The sequence below is a fragment of the Convolutriloba macropyga genome, chromosome 12 (assembly GCF_964194025.1).
Source record: "Convolutriloba macropyga chromosome 12, txConMacr16.3, whole genome shotgun sequence".
NCBI classification, from domain to species: domain Eukaryota; kingdom Metazoa; phylum Xenacoelomorpha; order Acoela; family Convolutidae; genus Convolutriloba; species Convolutriloba macropyga.
In genome coordinates, this window is record NC_134479.1 from 18,734,530 (window position 1) to 18,753,199 (window position 18,670).

At 34.4% G+C, this 18,670-nt stretch overlaps 1 protein-coding gene across 5 annotated transcripts in view; it reads right to left on the bottom strand.

The window, feature by feature from the left end:
- Positions 1–580: 580 nt before the first annotated feature.
- Positions 581–18,670, bottom strand: part of LOC142350917 (uncharacterized) — a 72,278-nt gene continuing 54,188 nt past the window's right edge. For all 5 annotated transcript variants that reach the window (XM_075402935.1, XM_075402933.1, XM_075402934.1 and 2 more), the window contains 11 exons: positions 17,234–17,306; positions 17,044–17,129; positions 16,859–16,954; positions 16,144–16,281; positions 15,365–15,432; positions 15,096–15,187; positions 11,644–11,737; positions 10,975–11,164; positions 3,439–3,541; positions 3,172–3,246; positions 581–821 (listed from right to left, as the gene is read on the bottom strand). In XM_075402935.1, the coding sequence (XP_075259050.1) occupies positions 650–821; positions 3,172–3,246; positions 3,439–3,541; positions 10,975–11,164; positions 11,644–11,737; positions 15,096–15,187; positions 15,365–15,432; positions 16,144–16,281; positions 16,859–16,954; positions 17,044–17,129; positions 17,234–17,306 (1,187 nt within the window). In that variant the 3' untranslated portion in view covers positions 581–649. The remainder of the gene's footprint in view (positions 822–3,171; positions 3,247–3,438; positions 3,542–10,974; positions 11,165–11,643; positions 11,738–15,095; positions 15,188–15,364; positions 15,433–16,143; positions 16,282–16,858; positions 16,955–17,043; positions 17,130–17,233; positions 17,307–18,670) is intronic.

An 18,670-nucleotide genomic window follows, 5' to 3' on the forward strand; every position in this document is an offset into this window, starting at 1 on the left:
CTGACTTCCAAAAAACTGTAGCAACAAAATCAAGCGAAACAAAACATAACTGAACATAACAATGAGCTAAGCCGATGTGCCCCATGATTTTTTTCAATGTTTCAGAATATCCAAAGATCAGAAATTAGATTGTTTAATAACAATAAGACTATGGTGGGGTAACTACACAAAAAGACAAAGATAAAGATTGCAACATGGAAGTCAGCTACTTACGTCCAGGTTGATGATTATGATTGTTGTAAAATGCCGGGCTTTTGTTAACGAGAAGTCACAGTGTCCTTGACATGCTTTAAACTTCGTTCGAGGTCATTTAATTACTAACTTTTTTCATAATGGAGAAAAACATTAATTTTCGGGGGTGCCTAAATTTGACTAGGACGGGAGTCGATTTATGTCCAGCGATGAATGTTAATTTGACATTAAATGATCCATCATTGAAATTCTCTGAAAATGTTGCGCTCGATCGGTAAGATTCTATGTGACACCCCAACCCGGATTGCTCAACCATCACGCATGGTGTGTATCCGGTTTGTCGGCTTAGATTCTCACTTTTTCGTTGTCTAAACGGATAGCCAGAACGTAGAAAACAAACATTAAATTTACGCATTCTAATAACAAACGGGTATCTAATATCGGCTATTTTTATTATCTACAATGACTGTGCAGATAATAACGAGAGTGCGTTTTGAAGATGGGATTTAATGTCTGCTCTAGTTCGTCTCAAAATTGCTCCCACAGATTTGTGACTTTTCTCGAAATCACTCTCTTGCTGTTTCAGAACATGTGTCATTTGCTTGACCCTGTCGAGATGAAAACCATACCTGAAAAGCATTTAAATCATGAGCTATGTTATTTTGTAAATCCAGCATGCCGGGTCGGGGCTAGCAAAGCAAATACGAAAGACAAAAATTTAAATAGAAAAATCGGGATATATTAAATCGATAACGATGTTTAACTATGTGTTGTATTTGGTATTTATATTATAGGTTACTCGATTATTTTGAATAACCTAATCCGCTGTGAAAATTGGTGCTAATGAAAATGACAGACGTACCCAAACATAGGTATTTTATTGCTTGTCAATCAGAATTTGAAAAACTGAAAAAACGTTAATGCTGTTTCCTGATTAGCTGATTGCTGATTATTGCGCCATGTTTTAATATAGGATATGAATGCTAACGTAAATTTACTCAGAAGTCGCGATAAGCAGAAAGGAAAGTTTTTGGGTGAAAATTATATCAAGTTCGGTTGTGATAGACTCATATCAAGTCCCACGGGCCACTGAGGCATGGCCATGGTCTGCGAGGCATGGCTACACGCGGTAAACTATATGGGATCTTTTCTGCTAGCGCCCCCCCCCTCCCCACGCGTAGCTAGGCACCCCCCATTTATAAATGTTTAAACAAATTGTTAAAGCTGAGTAATCTTATACATGAACATATATGAACAATATGTATTTACTAAAAGCTAGCACAGCTATGGTTTGAAAGTATTACGTCTTCAATCAAAATTTGTTGCATATAATGTAGGTATCAATAAAAATTTCTGGATTATATCATTTTTGGTGTTATCGGCAACAATAAGGGCTTGATTTTCTAAATATTTGTGAAGAAACTATTCTAAAAGTGCCTTCAATCTACCTAGACACTCTTAATTTAATGAAACGCAAATATCGCTCTTACAATTCGCGAAAACTTAGATTGGGGGGGCGTGGAAATTTAACGGCTATATAGGGCTGAGGGCCGCTAGCAGAAACGATTTAATTTCTGATCTAAAATTATGCTATGTCAAAATAAGGTTGTTTGAACGCATAAAATTACAGTATCCTAATTTTCACAAGCAATCAGATTCGTTGAAAATTCTATATTTTGTTATGTCTGTTAACACGTCACCGTGAAAATTTATTCGTTTCATTTTAGATAACTTCCGTGGCCATTCAATTGGCCGACATAAAAATACCCGACACACTTCTCGGTCGACAATTAAGCAACAAAAACGACTTGAAAACCACTTTCACAATAATTTCACACTCACTATCCGAGTAACGCAGCATATCTTGGTGTTAAAACAAGCATTATTTAGCTATAACCACTACCAAATTTGGCCATGCCTCTGCCGCCATTGGACATAATATGCAACCATCACAACCAAACAATTTATCACGGCCGAACATAATTAAGTCAGAGTTTCTACTAACAATATTTTAGTCATTTTTCATTTCGACCTAATAAAATCTGACGGCCAACAGGCGTGTCTTCAAATCTGTGAGTCGGCTAAAACCTCTAAGCCCGGATAAGTTTTATCATGACTTTACTTTCAATCAAATTTCCTTTTGATTTACTGCTGGGTCTCACCGGGGTCGAACGCCAAAAAAACTTTCACTAATTACATGAAGTCATATTTGATTATTGCTTATCATGCTAATTCATTTATAGTTGTATGTTTCTGAGTAAACATACAAATATCGTTAAAAAATTATAAGAACTTTAAAACGTTCGAAATGTTATGCTTTAGAATGTATAGTCTGTTAGAAAAAAATGACGCAATGCTGAAATTATTTGTTTAGTTAGATATGTTTTTGAGAACATGGATCATATCATAAGAATTTCGACAGCAAAATTTTATTGTCAGCTGATAAAGGTTGAGAGAAGACTAATCAATAATTGTAAGTAATTTTATTTATAATTCTGGCATTTTTCTAAAATTCAGAATCCCGCATGATTTTGAATCGAGACTGAAACTTTGTTCCAGAGATTTGCGTTCTGAAACTTGTCCAAAAAGCTTAAGTTTTTTCGTTTTATATCTTTTTTAAGATCCAAATCTTGCCAGATTCTTGAAAGATCGAATCACTAGGGCTCATCACTAGGGAAGTTAGTAAAACAAAACTCGAAATGTCTTGTCAAGATATTGATACTAATCGCGGTGTAAAAGCCAGAAAGGTTTTGCATTTGTTTCAAAATTTTAGGTATTTTTCCAAGATCTAATTAATGCATGTCAATAATTATCAACAAAAACTACCTTAAGTAGTTTTTTAGCATTCCAAGCTTATGGCAAAACAATCAGGATTTTACATATCGTGGCATGATCTATCAAGTTTTGTTTTTACTGTGCGAAAATGATTAATTTCATGACTAATTATTTTGTTGTGAGAAATGATGAGGAAATACTAACTTGATTAGGATGGGTTCCAGGCTGTTAAAAGAGGTTGCCAACAGTCTCTGGTTGAGAGATCTCGCCTCTTGAGAACTACAAAAAGACAATCACCATCGTAACCTTTAATGTTATAAGAAATTATGAGTCCCCTTTTATGAATTAGAATTATTCTAGAATTCAGAATTTTGCATGAGTATAAATCAAGACTGAATTTTTGTTCACCTTGAATGCTACACTTCAAATTAATTGTTAGATCTATTTGGTGACATAGATCCTGTGTCTGACCTTATACTGTGTGCAGGGACAGTGAAGTCGAGGAAAGCGTGGATATGTGTGGACTCAATCTGCAGTCTGTCCAGAACTGACCTCACATCCCGGTCAAAGTCAGCTACACAAACACAACATAACATAAGTTAAAACATAAGACAAGTTATGCATCATATGTAGAGATTGAACAAGTTTTAAGCTCTTTTTGATGGCGGTTTTTTATTTCTTTTTAATAGTTAATTGTTTCCATGGGCGCTTTTTAGGTAATTTTGACTGGTCGACTCATGAGCAAGTTTCAGATAAGGTGTTAATGGCAGAATGCTTGAGGTATTGTCGTCATTCTCGAGTACATAATGCAACAAGAACACGGTACAGAAAGTTCAAACATCATTAATGAGAGCACAAAAGATGAGTTGAATGAAAAAGTAAATCAAAATTACTACTAAATTAAGGCAGTCATTGGGTAGACAGATAGCATTAAACCATTGATTGGTCTCAAAAATTAAAAAGTCTTTTAGTTTTAAAGAAAGCATTTAGTTTCTGTTTGATTTAATATCTGAGAAAATCAAGAAAGAACCTCAAAACTCTAATAAAACTGCTTTTGGTTCTCAAAAACGGTTGATATATCAACATTCAGGGAAATCGCGAATACTGTGATCATCTTTGGAACATTATACTTTCAAACCGCATCATATGGCTGATAATTTCATCTTTTCTTCAAATTAGTTAACTTGAGTTTCACATTAGAGTACATTATCATAAATAGAAGAAAACTGTTCATGTATATGATTTTTGCTCAATCCGGTCTGAAATTCCAATGGTTATAATTTTTCGAGTTTTCAGCGAATACAATTTTGTTCTTTGGCGATCTTGTATCTACAACAACGTTTTGTTTGTAGCGATCGCAGTACTTAAAAATTAAATATAAGCAGAAAATCATAACAGCTTTTAATCTTCAGTTTATAAGTTAAAAATAAATAGAATAAAATACGTAAACTGATGTTTGCCAGTCATTAAGCTGCCTCAATCTGATCATTCATTCCCCTCTTTCGAATGCCAACATCAGCTCCCAAATAGTTTTGAAACAATTGTTTTTCAAAATAGCAAACCCTTGAAACAGTTTCAACAGTTTTAAAACATTTTTTACATACTCTCCTTTGAACAGAAGCCATTTTGCTGAGTAAGCCAAAACATGTATATTTTGGCTTTTTTGTTTCTGTGTTCTACAACCCCCCGAAAGGAAGTGGGTACAGATACACACAAGAGGACTTTGGAACATTTCTCTCAGCCCTACCAAAAAAAGCACAGCAATAATCTGTGGAGATCTTAACTTTCCGAAAACAAACTGGCTCAACTTCTCATGTGAGGACACTGACGAAGTACTAGAACTCTTTGAAAACAAATTTTTTTCTTCAAAGTGTTGGTTTTAACACCCGCGAAAACAACATACTGGACGTTGCCTTCTATCGGAATTGTTACATGCACTCCGCTTTTGACGAAGAATTCACAAAAACCTTTAACTGCTCAGATCACAAGGCAATCAGTCTTCTAGTTGAGTGCCCCGATACAGAAAATAAACCAACTTTGAGAACTTTTCGAAGTTTTGGAAGAGCCGATTACTCGGAAGTAAGCGAAATGATCAAAATTGCTGAATTCAAACCAGTGTGTTACACAAACATAAACAACATGTGCGAAGAGATGTACGACTTTTTCGACAAGGTAGCACAAGCAACGATTCCCAAAAGGACAAGGCATAGGCAATCTCTACCACCTTTTATTACACCAAGTACGTCCAATTTGATGAAAAAGTTGAACACTCATCGTAAACTCGTAGCGAACAAACCAACGTAATATCGGAAAAACATCGTAAGGAAATTTCAAAACTTTGTGACAGAGGCCGCAGAAATGGATCTGTGTAATTATCAAGAGAAAAAAATGAGCACCAGAGGCACCAATGTGACCATCAAACATCTCAAATGTCTTAATAAGTCACCAAACCTCCCAAAAATTCTAATCAATGGTGGAAGATCAGCATCCAACATTGAAGACAAAGTAAACTTACTAAACGACTTCTTTCATTCTGCCTACACTATTAAATCTTCCTTTAGCATAGAAGACGTCAATTCTATGAACCCAACTTTAACAAACTTCTGTATATCAAAGAAAAAAATTATTCGAATACAATCGGAGCTCGGCATCACTAAGACCAGAGGCCCTAACGGCTACCCCCTATCTTCTACCAAAAAACAGCGAAACCAATGACTGATGTCTTTACCTAGTCCTTCAGAACATAAAGCGCTTGAGAAAATTTTCCGACCAATGGAAAATGGCATCAGTCACCCCTATTTAAAGGAAGGGCGACAGGAGGCTGGTCACGAATTATCGTCCAGTTTCTCTAGTCAACATCGACAGTAAAATTTTCGAAGAATGCATGTACGAGCCACTATATGAACACTTCGAAAAACACATGAGCAAGCATCAGCAGGTTTTGTTCGAGGTAGATCTGTAACTACAAATATGCTTTCCTTCCTGTAAAAGATTTACGAAGCAAAGGACAAGAATAGTTACATTCTATTCTGACTTCTCCAAAGCTTTCGACAAAGTACCGCATAAAGAACTACTCGTCAAAGTAGGTCAAATTGGTGTGGGCGGATGCTTCCTCGAAGTTTTGGTTGACTATCTCCACAATAGAAGACAATTCGTCAGAGCTGTTAACACAAGCTCCAGGATTCTTGAAATCACAAGTGGCGTCCCCCAAGGATCTCTTCTTGGACCCCTTCTGTTCTGTATACTCATCAACGACCTCTCAGATTTCCTAAGATTTAGCGATCCATACCTGTTTGCCGATGACCTGAAAATTCTCTCAATAGGATACAGTGACACCGAATTCCAGGAGGACATAAATGCAGTACAAAACTGGGTAGCGACAAACAAAATGGAACTTGCAGTCGACAAGTGTGCAATAGTAAACATAAGAGGGCCAGAAAAGGATTTTGAACTCTTATATCAAAATTTGAACTCTCTGCAAGCAGTCAAGGACCTTGGTATAAACGTCAGTAAGAAAGTGATTTGATCGGCTCATATAAATTCTAGACTCAATAAAGCAAACAGAGACCTTTACTTGATAAACAGGAACGTCGCCTATGCCGTAAAACCCATCATAAAGTTGGGATTATACAAATCGCTGGTTCTTCCAGTCTTATTATACGGAATCAACTGTACCACGCCCTCAAGATCTGATTCACGCAATCTTGAAAAACTCCAGCGGAAAGCATTGAGGTGGATAACAGGACGAAACGAACCCTACGAGAATCAACTGAGGCTTTTGAACATCCTGCCATTACCAAGGTGCATGCAGATGAACGATATCCTCACTCTCTCAAAACTTACTCAAGAAGGAAGAGACGATATTGAAATACCTGAAATATACAAAGTTTGAGGAAGATCCACAGAATTTTACACGCTCAAAAAAGTAAGGCTCGAAAAGGCGCGAAATGAATTCGTTTTCAAAAACTGCAGACTAGCAAACCGAATCGACAAGGAATTAAATTTTATGGAACTGTGAGGACTGAAAAACTGAATACTAAACTTGATGTGGAAGTTTGTTAATAAATTGCTCATTACTCAAAATATCTGCAAGTGGCAACTGGGTTGCGATTGTCACCGATGCAGAAATTTACGGTCAATTCTCTGAAAGCAAGACTCAAGGGTCAGAACGACCCCTCGACAAGCAGTCGAAAATTCCCAACAACAACAACAATTTGAAAATTGATCGCGCAATTGACTTAAAAGAAGAAACAAAGAGGGTAAAACTGATGTAATACTCACAGAATCAGTTGTTGAGTGTTCGAAGACAAAGAACAAGTTGCTCTTTGACTTCCCTTTGCGTGACGTTATTTTTGTAAAACAAGCTATTAAGGCGGCAAAAATATGCCAAGAAAATGTCTGGAAGAAGCACCTAAACAATTAAATAAGCTAACAACCTGAATCTCAGCGGCTTGTCTCCAAAAACTTTTGAGAGTTAATAAAACGTACATATATCTGCAAGCACGGAAAAAGAACGAGAGAAAAAAAGTCTTGTGAACTTTTAATGCCAAAAAAATATTTGTTATCAATGGAAGTTTTTTACATTGTTAATTGGAGGTAGGCACTTTTAAGAAACCTGAAAAAATGAATTTCCTAAAAAATGATTAATCATGAGAAAATAAGGAAATGCTTTTGGATTACCAACACTGAACAATGTGACTAAACTATGAAAAAAACTGAAATTAAAAAATCTCAAAAAATTCGAAAAAGATCGGTCTCTAAGTTATTAGAAAAACATTGGCTCCAAAACTACACGTTTAAAACATTTAGTTATCTGAAAAGAGAAAGCTGGACAACAAGACAACCAAACAAACAAATGACAAAGATTAAAACTGTATTTTGTTGGATTACCTGTCAATACAACAAAGAAAACAATAAGAATAGTGTCACAACCAAAGAATGCATTATCTTGTTCAAAAATATAGCCTGTAAGTAACAAAGAATTCATGGAACATTATTAACTGGGTTTAGGCATGCGTCCTAGAGAAACACAATGAAAACCGACAGTTTTGGGACTACCTGACATCTCAACAAAGAGAACAATAACCGCAAAAAAGTTAAACTTTCATATATTCTTATAAGCAATCACATAGTGTGAAGGTCATGCAAGCCATGAACTAAACCCTGAAGCCTTATTAGATATGAATTCAATTTACTCAAAGGCCGACTGCAATTGTTTTGAATCCGACTAGCGGACAAAACAACATAAAAAACGAAAAATACGGGAAAGCTATAAACTGAGCTAACACAAAAAATAAACTAATGAAATATATTCACAAATTCGAAGACAATGTTCAAGAAAAACATCCAGATACAAAATCAAAGAAACGAAAAGCTATCAAACTGATAATTTATACAAAACGTCATTAGAAAACTCATGTCACCAGTCAATTATATCACAAAGATACAAGAGACCAGGAAAAAAACCAGGTCTGAACTCCAAATTTTATTTTTCGTTGACGGAAATACTCAGTGTCAAAGTCATTCAAATTAATAACTCACTAAATGTCTTTTGATAAATTATCTGTGGCTAATCTATAAAGGGATGGGACCTCACTTTTTTTTTACTAATTAGCAGGACAATGGAAAACAAAAAAAGGCCAGATTAAAAGTTACGATTATTATGGAAAGCAGACAGCTTCAATATCCATTTCTTCAATTTGCAGCCAATGTTTTTACTCAATTTGAAGCTGTCTTTAGAGTACACGTATCAACAATAGTAGCACTTGTTAAGAAATCAAAATGGATAAAAGTAAAAACAGAAGTCAAGTTTCCACTATGCATCTCACTATAAAGGGAGTTTCAGATAAGTTCACGATTTCATACTGCTTGCTTTTTTACAATTCAAAGAATTTGAATTGTATTTGGGAGCTGTCTTTTTACGACTCGAAGGTAGTATTGGAGAAGTCCTTTTTTTAATCAATTTTATTGGAGTGAATTTTGAAGCGAGAAATGAAACACGTGAAATAAATTTGGAGTGATTTTGTTGGTGAACAAAACGAAGAGCCGAGCGAAAAGAGAGTGGTTTTTTGTTCTTATCGCTGTTTTCTACAGAGCGAGAAATTGAGGTGTGAAAAAAATTCTGTAAGCGAGCGAATTTTTTTCACGCGCGGCATTTTAAAGCAGTTTTTTTCTCAAATTTTTTTTGTTTAAGAGGTTTGGTTATGATTTGCTTTTAATTTTAGGCTGGGTTTGGTAGAGGTTTGGAGGACTCTGAAAATCTATATGAACTTTATGCTAATTTGGATGTTTTTCATGTATTTTGCTGATTTTTGGGCTAATTTTTACGATTTTTTTTCTATTGTTTTGTTTTACTGCCTCAAATGGGTATTGAAGATACCCCTATTACTTGAGCAATTTTAAATTAACACGTGGTTACAGTTTTGTGGATATTAAGCATTTTTTGTTGAGAAATATGACGAAAAATGTCGAAAATTGGAACTAATTTTCTTAATTTTTTATAGTTTTTCAGTTTTTTATCTGTTTTTAGACAAGTTTCTTAACCTATTATGACTTGCATACTAATTTGAGAGCAACTGGGTACCCTATTGGCTGAAAAAAAAATTTGTTTAGATATCTGTGCTTTTGTAGTATTAAAAATTTTTAACTTTTTCCAGTTTTTTAGTCAAAGTTGTTTGTAAGAGCTTATTTTTTCATGATTTGGCTTCAATTATTTTTAAAAAATTTCATAAGTGGTTTTAGTAGTTACTAGTTGTTTCGATGAAGTAATTGTAGCAGAGATAGTTTTTTGGGGTATCAATTTATGAAAGAATTTGATCAGATTTTTAATCATATTTTATTAGATTTGATTTTTTTTTACTATTTTCTTTATGGTTTTATTTCAAGATAAGCGTAAATTATTGGAGGCACGTTTTGTCTGATGAGTAGCTGGATGGCATTTAAGTGGATTTCCACTTCGAATCGTTTCCGGAATTCTTCCGGCTGTCTTTATTTTTTTAAGATCTGTTCACACATTTTCATGACTTTTGAAGTTAAATCGGAGTAGTGATTTTGGTCACGCCGAAACAGGAAGTGGAGCGAAAAAGCGAGTGGTTTTGCGGCGTGAAATTTTTTCGCTCCAATTAAAGTACAATGAGAAAACGGTGTTTGAACAAAGATTCGCTTTCTCGCTAGTGGTTTTTTGTTCACATGCGGCAATTTCACTTTGCTTTTTACCGTTTTTTTATTTTTTGGATCGGTTTTTTTTCTAAACGGTTTTCCCAATCCATTCATAGTCCGTTCTAGGTCTAGTTTTCTGTTTAGACAATGAAAATTTTTTGAATTGTAGGTCAGGACTTGTCCTGCTATGTTTTTTAATTTTTGCACTTATGCATTTCAATCCACTACCCAAGTTGAGTTCCACTATCATTGAGTTTTAGTTGGTTTCTAAATATTTGAATTTTTACGAAAAATATTCAAAAACGTTTTATAAAGGATGTGTGAGATCTTAAAAAGGACACCCCCCCCCCTATTGCAATTAAAATTCCTTCAACAGTTAGTGTCACAATGAGACCTTGGCGTTGTTTTGTAGCTGCTAAAATTTTTTGAAAGATAATTCAAAGATTTAAATATTGTTCTTACGTGTGCTACTAGCTACTATAATTTTGTATATAACATTTGTTAATTAAATTTTATGGGTTTAAATTTGTCATCATTCTTATCTTCCTAAAACAAACGTTTGCAGTTTTACTAGAGAAAAGAGAGACGGCCTGCCCAATAGTTCCATTTTTTTAAAACAATTGAACAATTATCCGAAGTGTGGCTTTGAAGCGGTCGAAAGAATATTTTTTTCCTTCTGTGGTCAACAGAGAACACTCCCGACCAGTAAAAGAACCATAAATAGATCTTTCGGAATTCTGATAGAATTTTGGGCGCTGGCCAGCCCCGAACTGCCAGCCTTCCAGAGACCTTCCAATTACAAAATTACAGTTACAATAACAGTTTGCAAAATCCTTTTTCATAGTGTACCTGGTAGTGCCTGTGTGATAGCATGTGTGACGTCAACCACATTGAGTGGTAGCATGGGGTCATTGGTCAACATGATCAACAGTCTGACAGCCACTTGGCTGAGAGAGTGGAGGAGTTCAAGGTCAGAAGGTCTGCTCTGTGAGGAGTACTTGCCATTCTCACACAGTTGGTTCATTGTCCACGAGGAAGACTGAAATATGAAAATCGTTTGAAGTAGAGTTGAGGTCTCAGACCAAAGTCACCTCTGATCAGCCTCCACGTTCGGTTGCAGAGACTGGACCAGGTCGCACGAGCATTGAAAGGATTTATGTAATTCGTTTTATGATTTTAGCTTAAAAAGATTTGTAAGATGATGAACGCTTTTGGGGATAGAAAAACGATTCACTTAAGCAAATGTTTGACAAAATAAAGAGCAAAATAAAAGACAAAAATTCTACGTTTATGTTCTTATTTTTAAAATGATTTCTGTGAAGGAACTATGGTCCGGATTATTTTAGCATGCTGCGTTTGAAAACTAATTTTCTGTCTATAAATCATCATATAAGCCAGTGAAAGAAGCTAATCTCAATTACCGTTTTTTAATCTTAATCTGAGATATTTAGTCTTTTAAAAATATTTTCATGAAATGAATATACGATTTTTTAGACAAATCAAGGGTTTCGATCTTACCTTCTGGACATGTTGAAAATGGAGAGAGAGTACAGCTGCTGATAACTGTTCCTGAATAAGTTTAGAAGATGCAGATATACTTGAGTAACTCATTCTGAAACAAAACAACAGTTGCGTCTTCTCCGTTACTTCAAACCCTAATGCTTAAACGGTTAAGTTCAAATAAAAAGTGATATGTAAAAGAGATATATAAATGTAGGTGTCTGTGTACTGCACGTGAGCCTCTAGCAGAAAATTTTCAATTTTTACCTTCCAACTAAACGATCAAATTTTCTGTACCCTATAATTCTCCAAACATTCTGCTAGCCTTGAGTTTTAATAATGAAACGATATGTGATCTTTTACAAACATAATGAATCAGCTAATATACTAATAGTGAAAACTAGAAAGCCCAATCAATATTCTAGACAGCCACAATCAGATTGATTTGGCGCAAAAATAAGTTTTTCTTGTTTGTTCGAAACGAAAGCCATTTAGCCGAGAAAGAGCCATTTGAGCCCAACAATTTTTATTGATGCAATGACCGCAAATATTCCGCAAAGCTTTGTCGAAAACTACAAAACAAAAAAGCCAAAATCAACCACTACAGGGCAAAAATTCAACCGCTACTTTTCTTTAAAAGAATGTACCTGAGCTCAGCAGACGAACCTAATGCAAGCAATATAGGGTAGAATTGAAACATAAAACGACATCACCTGTTTTTACAGAAATTAAACAATAAAAGAATTTTAAACAAATAGTCGAATCGATGACACACAAAAGCAGTGACTGAATTTGGAGATGTTGGGCTTTCAGAGGAGCACTTATTTTGTGTATCCACAATCACAGCCTGCACAAAAATACAGGGTTCAGACGTACAGAGAAAAAGTCAAAAATCTTTTATCCCAATCACCATATTTCCCCAATATCATGCCAAAAGGTAACTAATTGCATTTAATTAAAACACAAATAAAACAAAATTAACAAACCGCAGCGTTTTGTTTTAGAGCCTACAATTTTTTCTAAACAACAACAACAACAACTGAAATAGAGAAAACAAAGGTTATCAGAATTAAAAATAGAGCTGTGCTATTTTTTATATCCCAGTTCATTAACCAAATTGAAATCTAATCGGATGGAAAAAGCCATCAAAGTTTTCATAGTGTTTTTCAGCTCCTCCAAAATTCTTGACACCCCAAATTACCAATTGTGTTTTGTAATAAACAACAACAACAACTGAATTAGAGAAAACAAAGGTTATCAGAATTAAAAATAGAGCTGTAGTATTTTTTATATCCCAATTCATTAACCAAATTGAAATCTAATCGGATGGAAAAAGCCATCAAAGTTTTCATAGTGTTTTTCAGCTCCCCCAAGTTTATTGACACCCCAAATTAGCAATTGTGTTTTGTAATATAGCAAATTACTAAGTACAAATAGCACGTGTGCTTGCGGGGGGGGGGGGGGGCATAAACTTGGCAAAGACCATGACCTCGACATGAACGGAAAGAGTTGTAACGCTGGGGAACAACCAATACTTCCAAGTATTAATAATTATTTTATAATAATTACTCGGAAAAAAATGCTGTTCATTGAGTTCATTGAGATGCTAGTTTTCTCTGTTGGCATTTATTAAAATCACTTGATCTTTCGAAGTTGCAAGGAAAAAGGGTTAAACAATGACCTTGGATTTCTCCTTTTCAGCCTGGACTTTGGAACGGTGATCACGAATTTTCCCAATAGAAATGTGGAGAAAGAAAATGAAGTAGCAGAAGCAAAACGTTGGAAAAGAGAGAGGTTTTAAATTTTGAAGAAGCAAAAAAACTTTGAACTATTAAATTTTCTCTTAGTTATTTTAATGAATTATAGCTGATTGGGACTACAATTTTTCGTATAACTAATAATAATTATAATTGAGTTTCCATTCCAAAATGGCAAAATTAATCTATTATAATTGCAATTTTTTTCATATTTTCAAATTTTAGTGATACAAAAAAGTATGTTTTTGTTTGCAGGCAAGGACCAGTGGAAATTTAAAGAGTTTTCAACTTGGCAAGGTTTCATTTACTGAGCGTTTCGTGGACTTTCAGTGAATGCTCACTCTGAACAAGCGAAAACACGTCGAATTTAAAAACTCATTGAAAGTCAAAAAGTTTAAATTTCTCGGTAGCAATTTTAATGTCGATGCTCAAAGTCAATTCACTTAGCTTCAATTTTCAGGTTTCATTTTTTGTTGCTTGTCTGGAGTGTTTTGCGTACGTATCCGTTCTTCCCACCAATTTTCACCCACAATTAAAAATTTTTAGCGTTGACAGAGTTAACTTCAAGTCACTGTAGATATCAAATTTTTTATTTGAACTTATTTTGAAAACATAATTCAATTTTTCCTTTTCTAATTTCATATAAATTATATAACTACTTTTTTTCGCTTAACTAAGCATTATTTTAATAATTTAGTTACCACCTTTTCTTTTTATCGATATTTTGGTTCTAAAGAAGACTTTTGTGAACGATTAATAAGAAATGATCCTACTTATACAAAAAAACACTAAAAAATATAATTTTTGATGCCAGTAATCTCTCAGTTCGACTAAAAATAAAACGAAAAAAAATCAAAAAAGCTTTTTGCAAATTCTTGACGATGTTGTTTTGTTTCCGCAAAATTGATATTTCAAATGTTAATACTTTTCCTCGTCTCATTCACCAAACAGCAAATGAATTGTATCAAGTTTTGGAAATTAAATCGTAAATGGGAACAGTCCATCTATTGTTGGAATAATCCAGACAAATTTTTGGCGACAGTTGTTTACTGCTATTCCTAAAAAATATTCACTTCTCCTGTAAATTAATCTTCGGCACTGTTCACAAGCAAACTGACTATTTTAATACTGTCTCCAGTAACGGAATTTTGCTCTAGTACAATGAAAATTTGCTGGAAACTTTTAATTACATATTTACAACTTTTAAAGTGTTTAATTGATTAACCGATTCAATACTTTGTTTTAGTTTGCAATGTTTTTTTTTCATAAACTTCCCATTCTGATGTAGGGACTGTGTGAAGTCAGAAATATTATTTAGCTATTGTAAAGCCTTAGCAGAAAGTTGTGGATTTTTATTGGGTTTTTCGTTTGGAGGACACCATTAACAAAACAGAGGTCCTGAAGTTCAGACAAATTTTTAACTCATTACTCTTTTGTAGTTTTAGGAAAGATGTCTTAAGCAGCTTTCAAGAATGGCTTTCCACTTGACAACTGACAGGTTGCAACTAAAATTACGCGTGCTTTGTGCTCCTTGTTCTTCTTAAAAACAAACCTAATATCAGGCTCGAAACTGCAATCTTTGGCAGAGAAAATGCTCAAACCCGCGTTGCTTACCATCGGAACTTTGTAATGAAAGTTATCGATCATCAAAGTGAGCAAAAAATTGTTCGTTAATCAAAAATAGTTTTCAAATTATTTGATAAAATGAGGTACCTTGGCACTGTATAGTTGAAGGGTAATGCCTCGGGTACGCAATGCAACCATCTGTCGTATAACGTGTAAGCATCTGAGTGGCGTGATATTACCTAAAAAGGAAAAACTAACAAAATATCAAATTTAATTTCTGCTCGAAAACGACAGAATAGTGACTTATTATCTATTGTTAACGACACAATGTGTGTTTGGGCTTATGGGATTTATCTCCAATTTTCATAACTAGCATTTTTCTAAGAAATATTTTTCTCTTTGATTATTTTGCCAACCTGTTTTGAAGCAATAAAAATCGCCTGCTTCAGTGCTACAGATCCTGCTGCGCTGAAAGTGTCGTACCCTAAAACAGAGAAGCTCTAATTTTTATGAAGCAGCCTACTCGTTGCTTTTGAATACTTTTGTTGATATTTTGTTCACTTCATTTGGGGTTAGTTGTTTGCTTTCTCCCGAGAATATAAGAATTCTTGAACCAACAACTACAATCAGATACATTTATTACCCTGTAATAACTTAATGATAAAGCGATGCAAACTATTAATACCGCAAAACGCGATGAATAATTAGTTCAAATACGCGAAATCATAACTTGGTTAAGGGCAGCGGTCAAAAGCAAACTAATAAAAACCTGGTTTGCCGGTTGCCACTTTTTAGTAAATCATGCAATGATCCTATATGATGTCATACACTTAAAGAGTAAAACAAGAGTAAAACATAATATAGATTATCTTTAAGCGAATAGGGTAAGCAAGTCCTCAGTCTTTCATTTTTCATTTTTTTCTGAAACTAATATGAACATAATGACGAATCAAAACATAATGTTAATTAAAATATTCATTAAAAACGATCCTGAGTTTATTCTGTACATACTGCAAAAGAAAAAACTCTTAGAATACCATGATTCAGTACTGATTTAACCTTTTACTATTGGAATAGCATGAATCAGTACTGCTGATATACTATGACACCCGGGTCCGGGTTGGCACAGCAAATATCGAGGTCTAATATAACGGAAAAGTTTCAAAGATTCCCAAATTTCACAACAATTGTTTACCTTGTATAGGATTTGATAGATCGATGAAAGTCTTGAGTTGTGCATTGAGAAGATCTTTGTGCATTTTGATCCATTGTCTCATTCCAATCTCACTTCCATCCCAAATCAGGAATAAGATGCTTCTGATCGGATTCCATCCTGGAAAAAGAAATCTGAAGAGATTAAGTTCATTTAAAATATGTTACTCCGGACAACAAGCTGTCTCCATTCCGGCCAAAAAGTCCAAAAAAAATAGTCCCAGACAGCAATAGTATATAAAATTTTCCCAGACAAAATAGTCCACAGAAAAAAAACAAAACACTGTTAGATACAGATTGGAAATTATTCGGTAATAACTACTTGCATCAAAATTCAAAATTTTCAAAAGAATTTTTCATTTATTGCCTCCTGTGACGATCAAGCTACTTGCAACAAAATATAAATAACTTGCAAGCCTGCAAGCCTTTTTCAATTAATTCGTTGATTTGTTATATTGTGTGAATTAGAAAGGGTTCTATCTAAATTGTTTTTAACTGAACGGAAAATTTCACGACCCGGGGTTGCAAAACCTTTAATCCAAAAAGACTCCCTGGTGGAAGCCAGAAGTTTATCTTGTAAGATCTTGCAAAAAAGTTTATCTTGCAAGATCTTGTAAGACAAAAACTAATCTTGCGAGACATTGTAATGAAAAGGTAAATTTCTTTTTTCGACTAGGAAAGTTTCAGAACTTTCGTACCATTCTCTTTTAGCTTTGCCATTGAGGAAAGAAGTGCCGTCATTAACTGCATAGACTCCTTGTTATTGCTGTTTGCTGTGATAACTATTACCTCATCTAAAACAAACAAAGCGCATAGTGTTATATATTAGCCTTACGGAACAATTTTTGACAATTTCTGTGAACAAAATTTTAAGACAACTTACCATTAAATGTTGCTCCTTTAATGAAAGCCTTTGCGAAAGTAAAGTTACAGCTGTTGATTTTAGACTCAATCGTAAGAAGGATATTACTGAAACGAGAAATTTGAAAAACATTTTAAAAAGATAAATATAATTGAAGAATATGCAGATTTATTTCTTCTGTGAACAACTGAAAGGATTGGTGTGAACTAACTTTTCGGAGAATACACTTGGTATGGCTTCTGAGACAATAACATGAGGAACTGGAACTCTGCTGAGTGACGTATCTGAAATATCAACCGACTTAAAAAGCAACAATAAGCTAGGAATTAGTTACTATCATAAGTTACACAAAAATATCACTTCAATTTAGTTGAGAAAAGTTAATATAATTATTATTCCAACTGTTGTTCCACTATTGTTCGAAATTTACTTGGCTCTGAAAAAAAACTTTATGACAGTTCCGTTAGTTTTTTGTTCATAGAATTTTGGGCAATCAGTATTTTTTGCATAAACAGACAATGTTATATACACACAATTTATGTACAACCATTCGGTGAAGAAAGTTTATATACATTAAGAAAGAGTTTGAGTTCTTGTTAAAATTGAGTTTTGGAAATTACTGTATTAAAACATTTCTTCAACGTCAGGTAGACTCAGCCATTTCAAGTGCCGTGAAAGACTTCTACTGGCTGATATCGACATTGTACTTGAATTGGTCGTTTGATCTCTTGGCTAGCCTCGTAGGGTATGATGGACGAGTTTCAATTGCTTCAGGTAAATAATCTCTTATGAAAACTGATCCAAACTAAACAAAAAAAAACAAAAAAAAACAAAATAATATAAATTTGCGAGTTAAAATAAGAAAAGAAAGAATCGATGTTCTTTGGTGGGGCTCGAAACACCTTCTGCGCATCTGCTGATCGGTTAGCGCACTGGACCAAACCATCGTGCTTCACTTCACTTTAACTTTTCTCGGAGTTCATCCAAATAGAATATGTTTTCTGGTTCAAATCAAGTTGTAAAATCTCATCACTTTAAATACAAAGAATTTCGTTGTTGTTATTGAAAATAAAGAGTTCGTTTAAATTGAAGATAATAGAAATGAGATCTAAAACAAAACAGTTTTCAACTCCAATTAAAAGAAGTAATGATGTGATAAAAAGTGCTACGCTGACCTAAACCGTAAAACCACTGAAACCAAACCGCGCGTAGCACAAAACTATAATAGTAGACTAAATTGTTGCTTAAATAAATCAGTGGAGTGTTGAGTAAAAAGAACAAAATGGATGAATGTTATGGGAGGAAGGCTTTGGTAATCTGTTCAGCCCCAAATTTGCTAAGCGAGCGGCTGGCTGAACAGAAGGAGACAAAGGAGTGAAATGGAATAAAAGTGAGTTGTATCTGGCCCCGAATTTACTAAGCGAGCGGCTGGCCATATACTTGTAACATGTCTGATAAGTTTGAGAGACGCATGTGTCAGAAATATATAATGTAGGATAACATTCGCAAGTTGATACTTCGCGGCTTCGAACTCCTGTCGATTTGACTTGTCAATTTTTTTTTCTCGTATTTCACCGCTTCGCCATTTTGCTCTGCTTTGACACGTAAAGTAAATCTTTTTGAGCTCGCTGTAGGTAACTGACGCTTT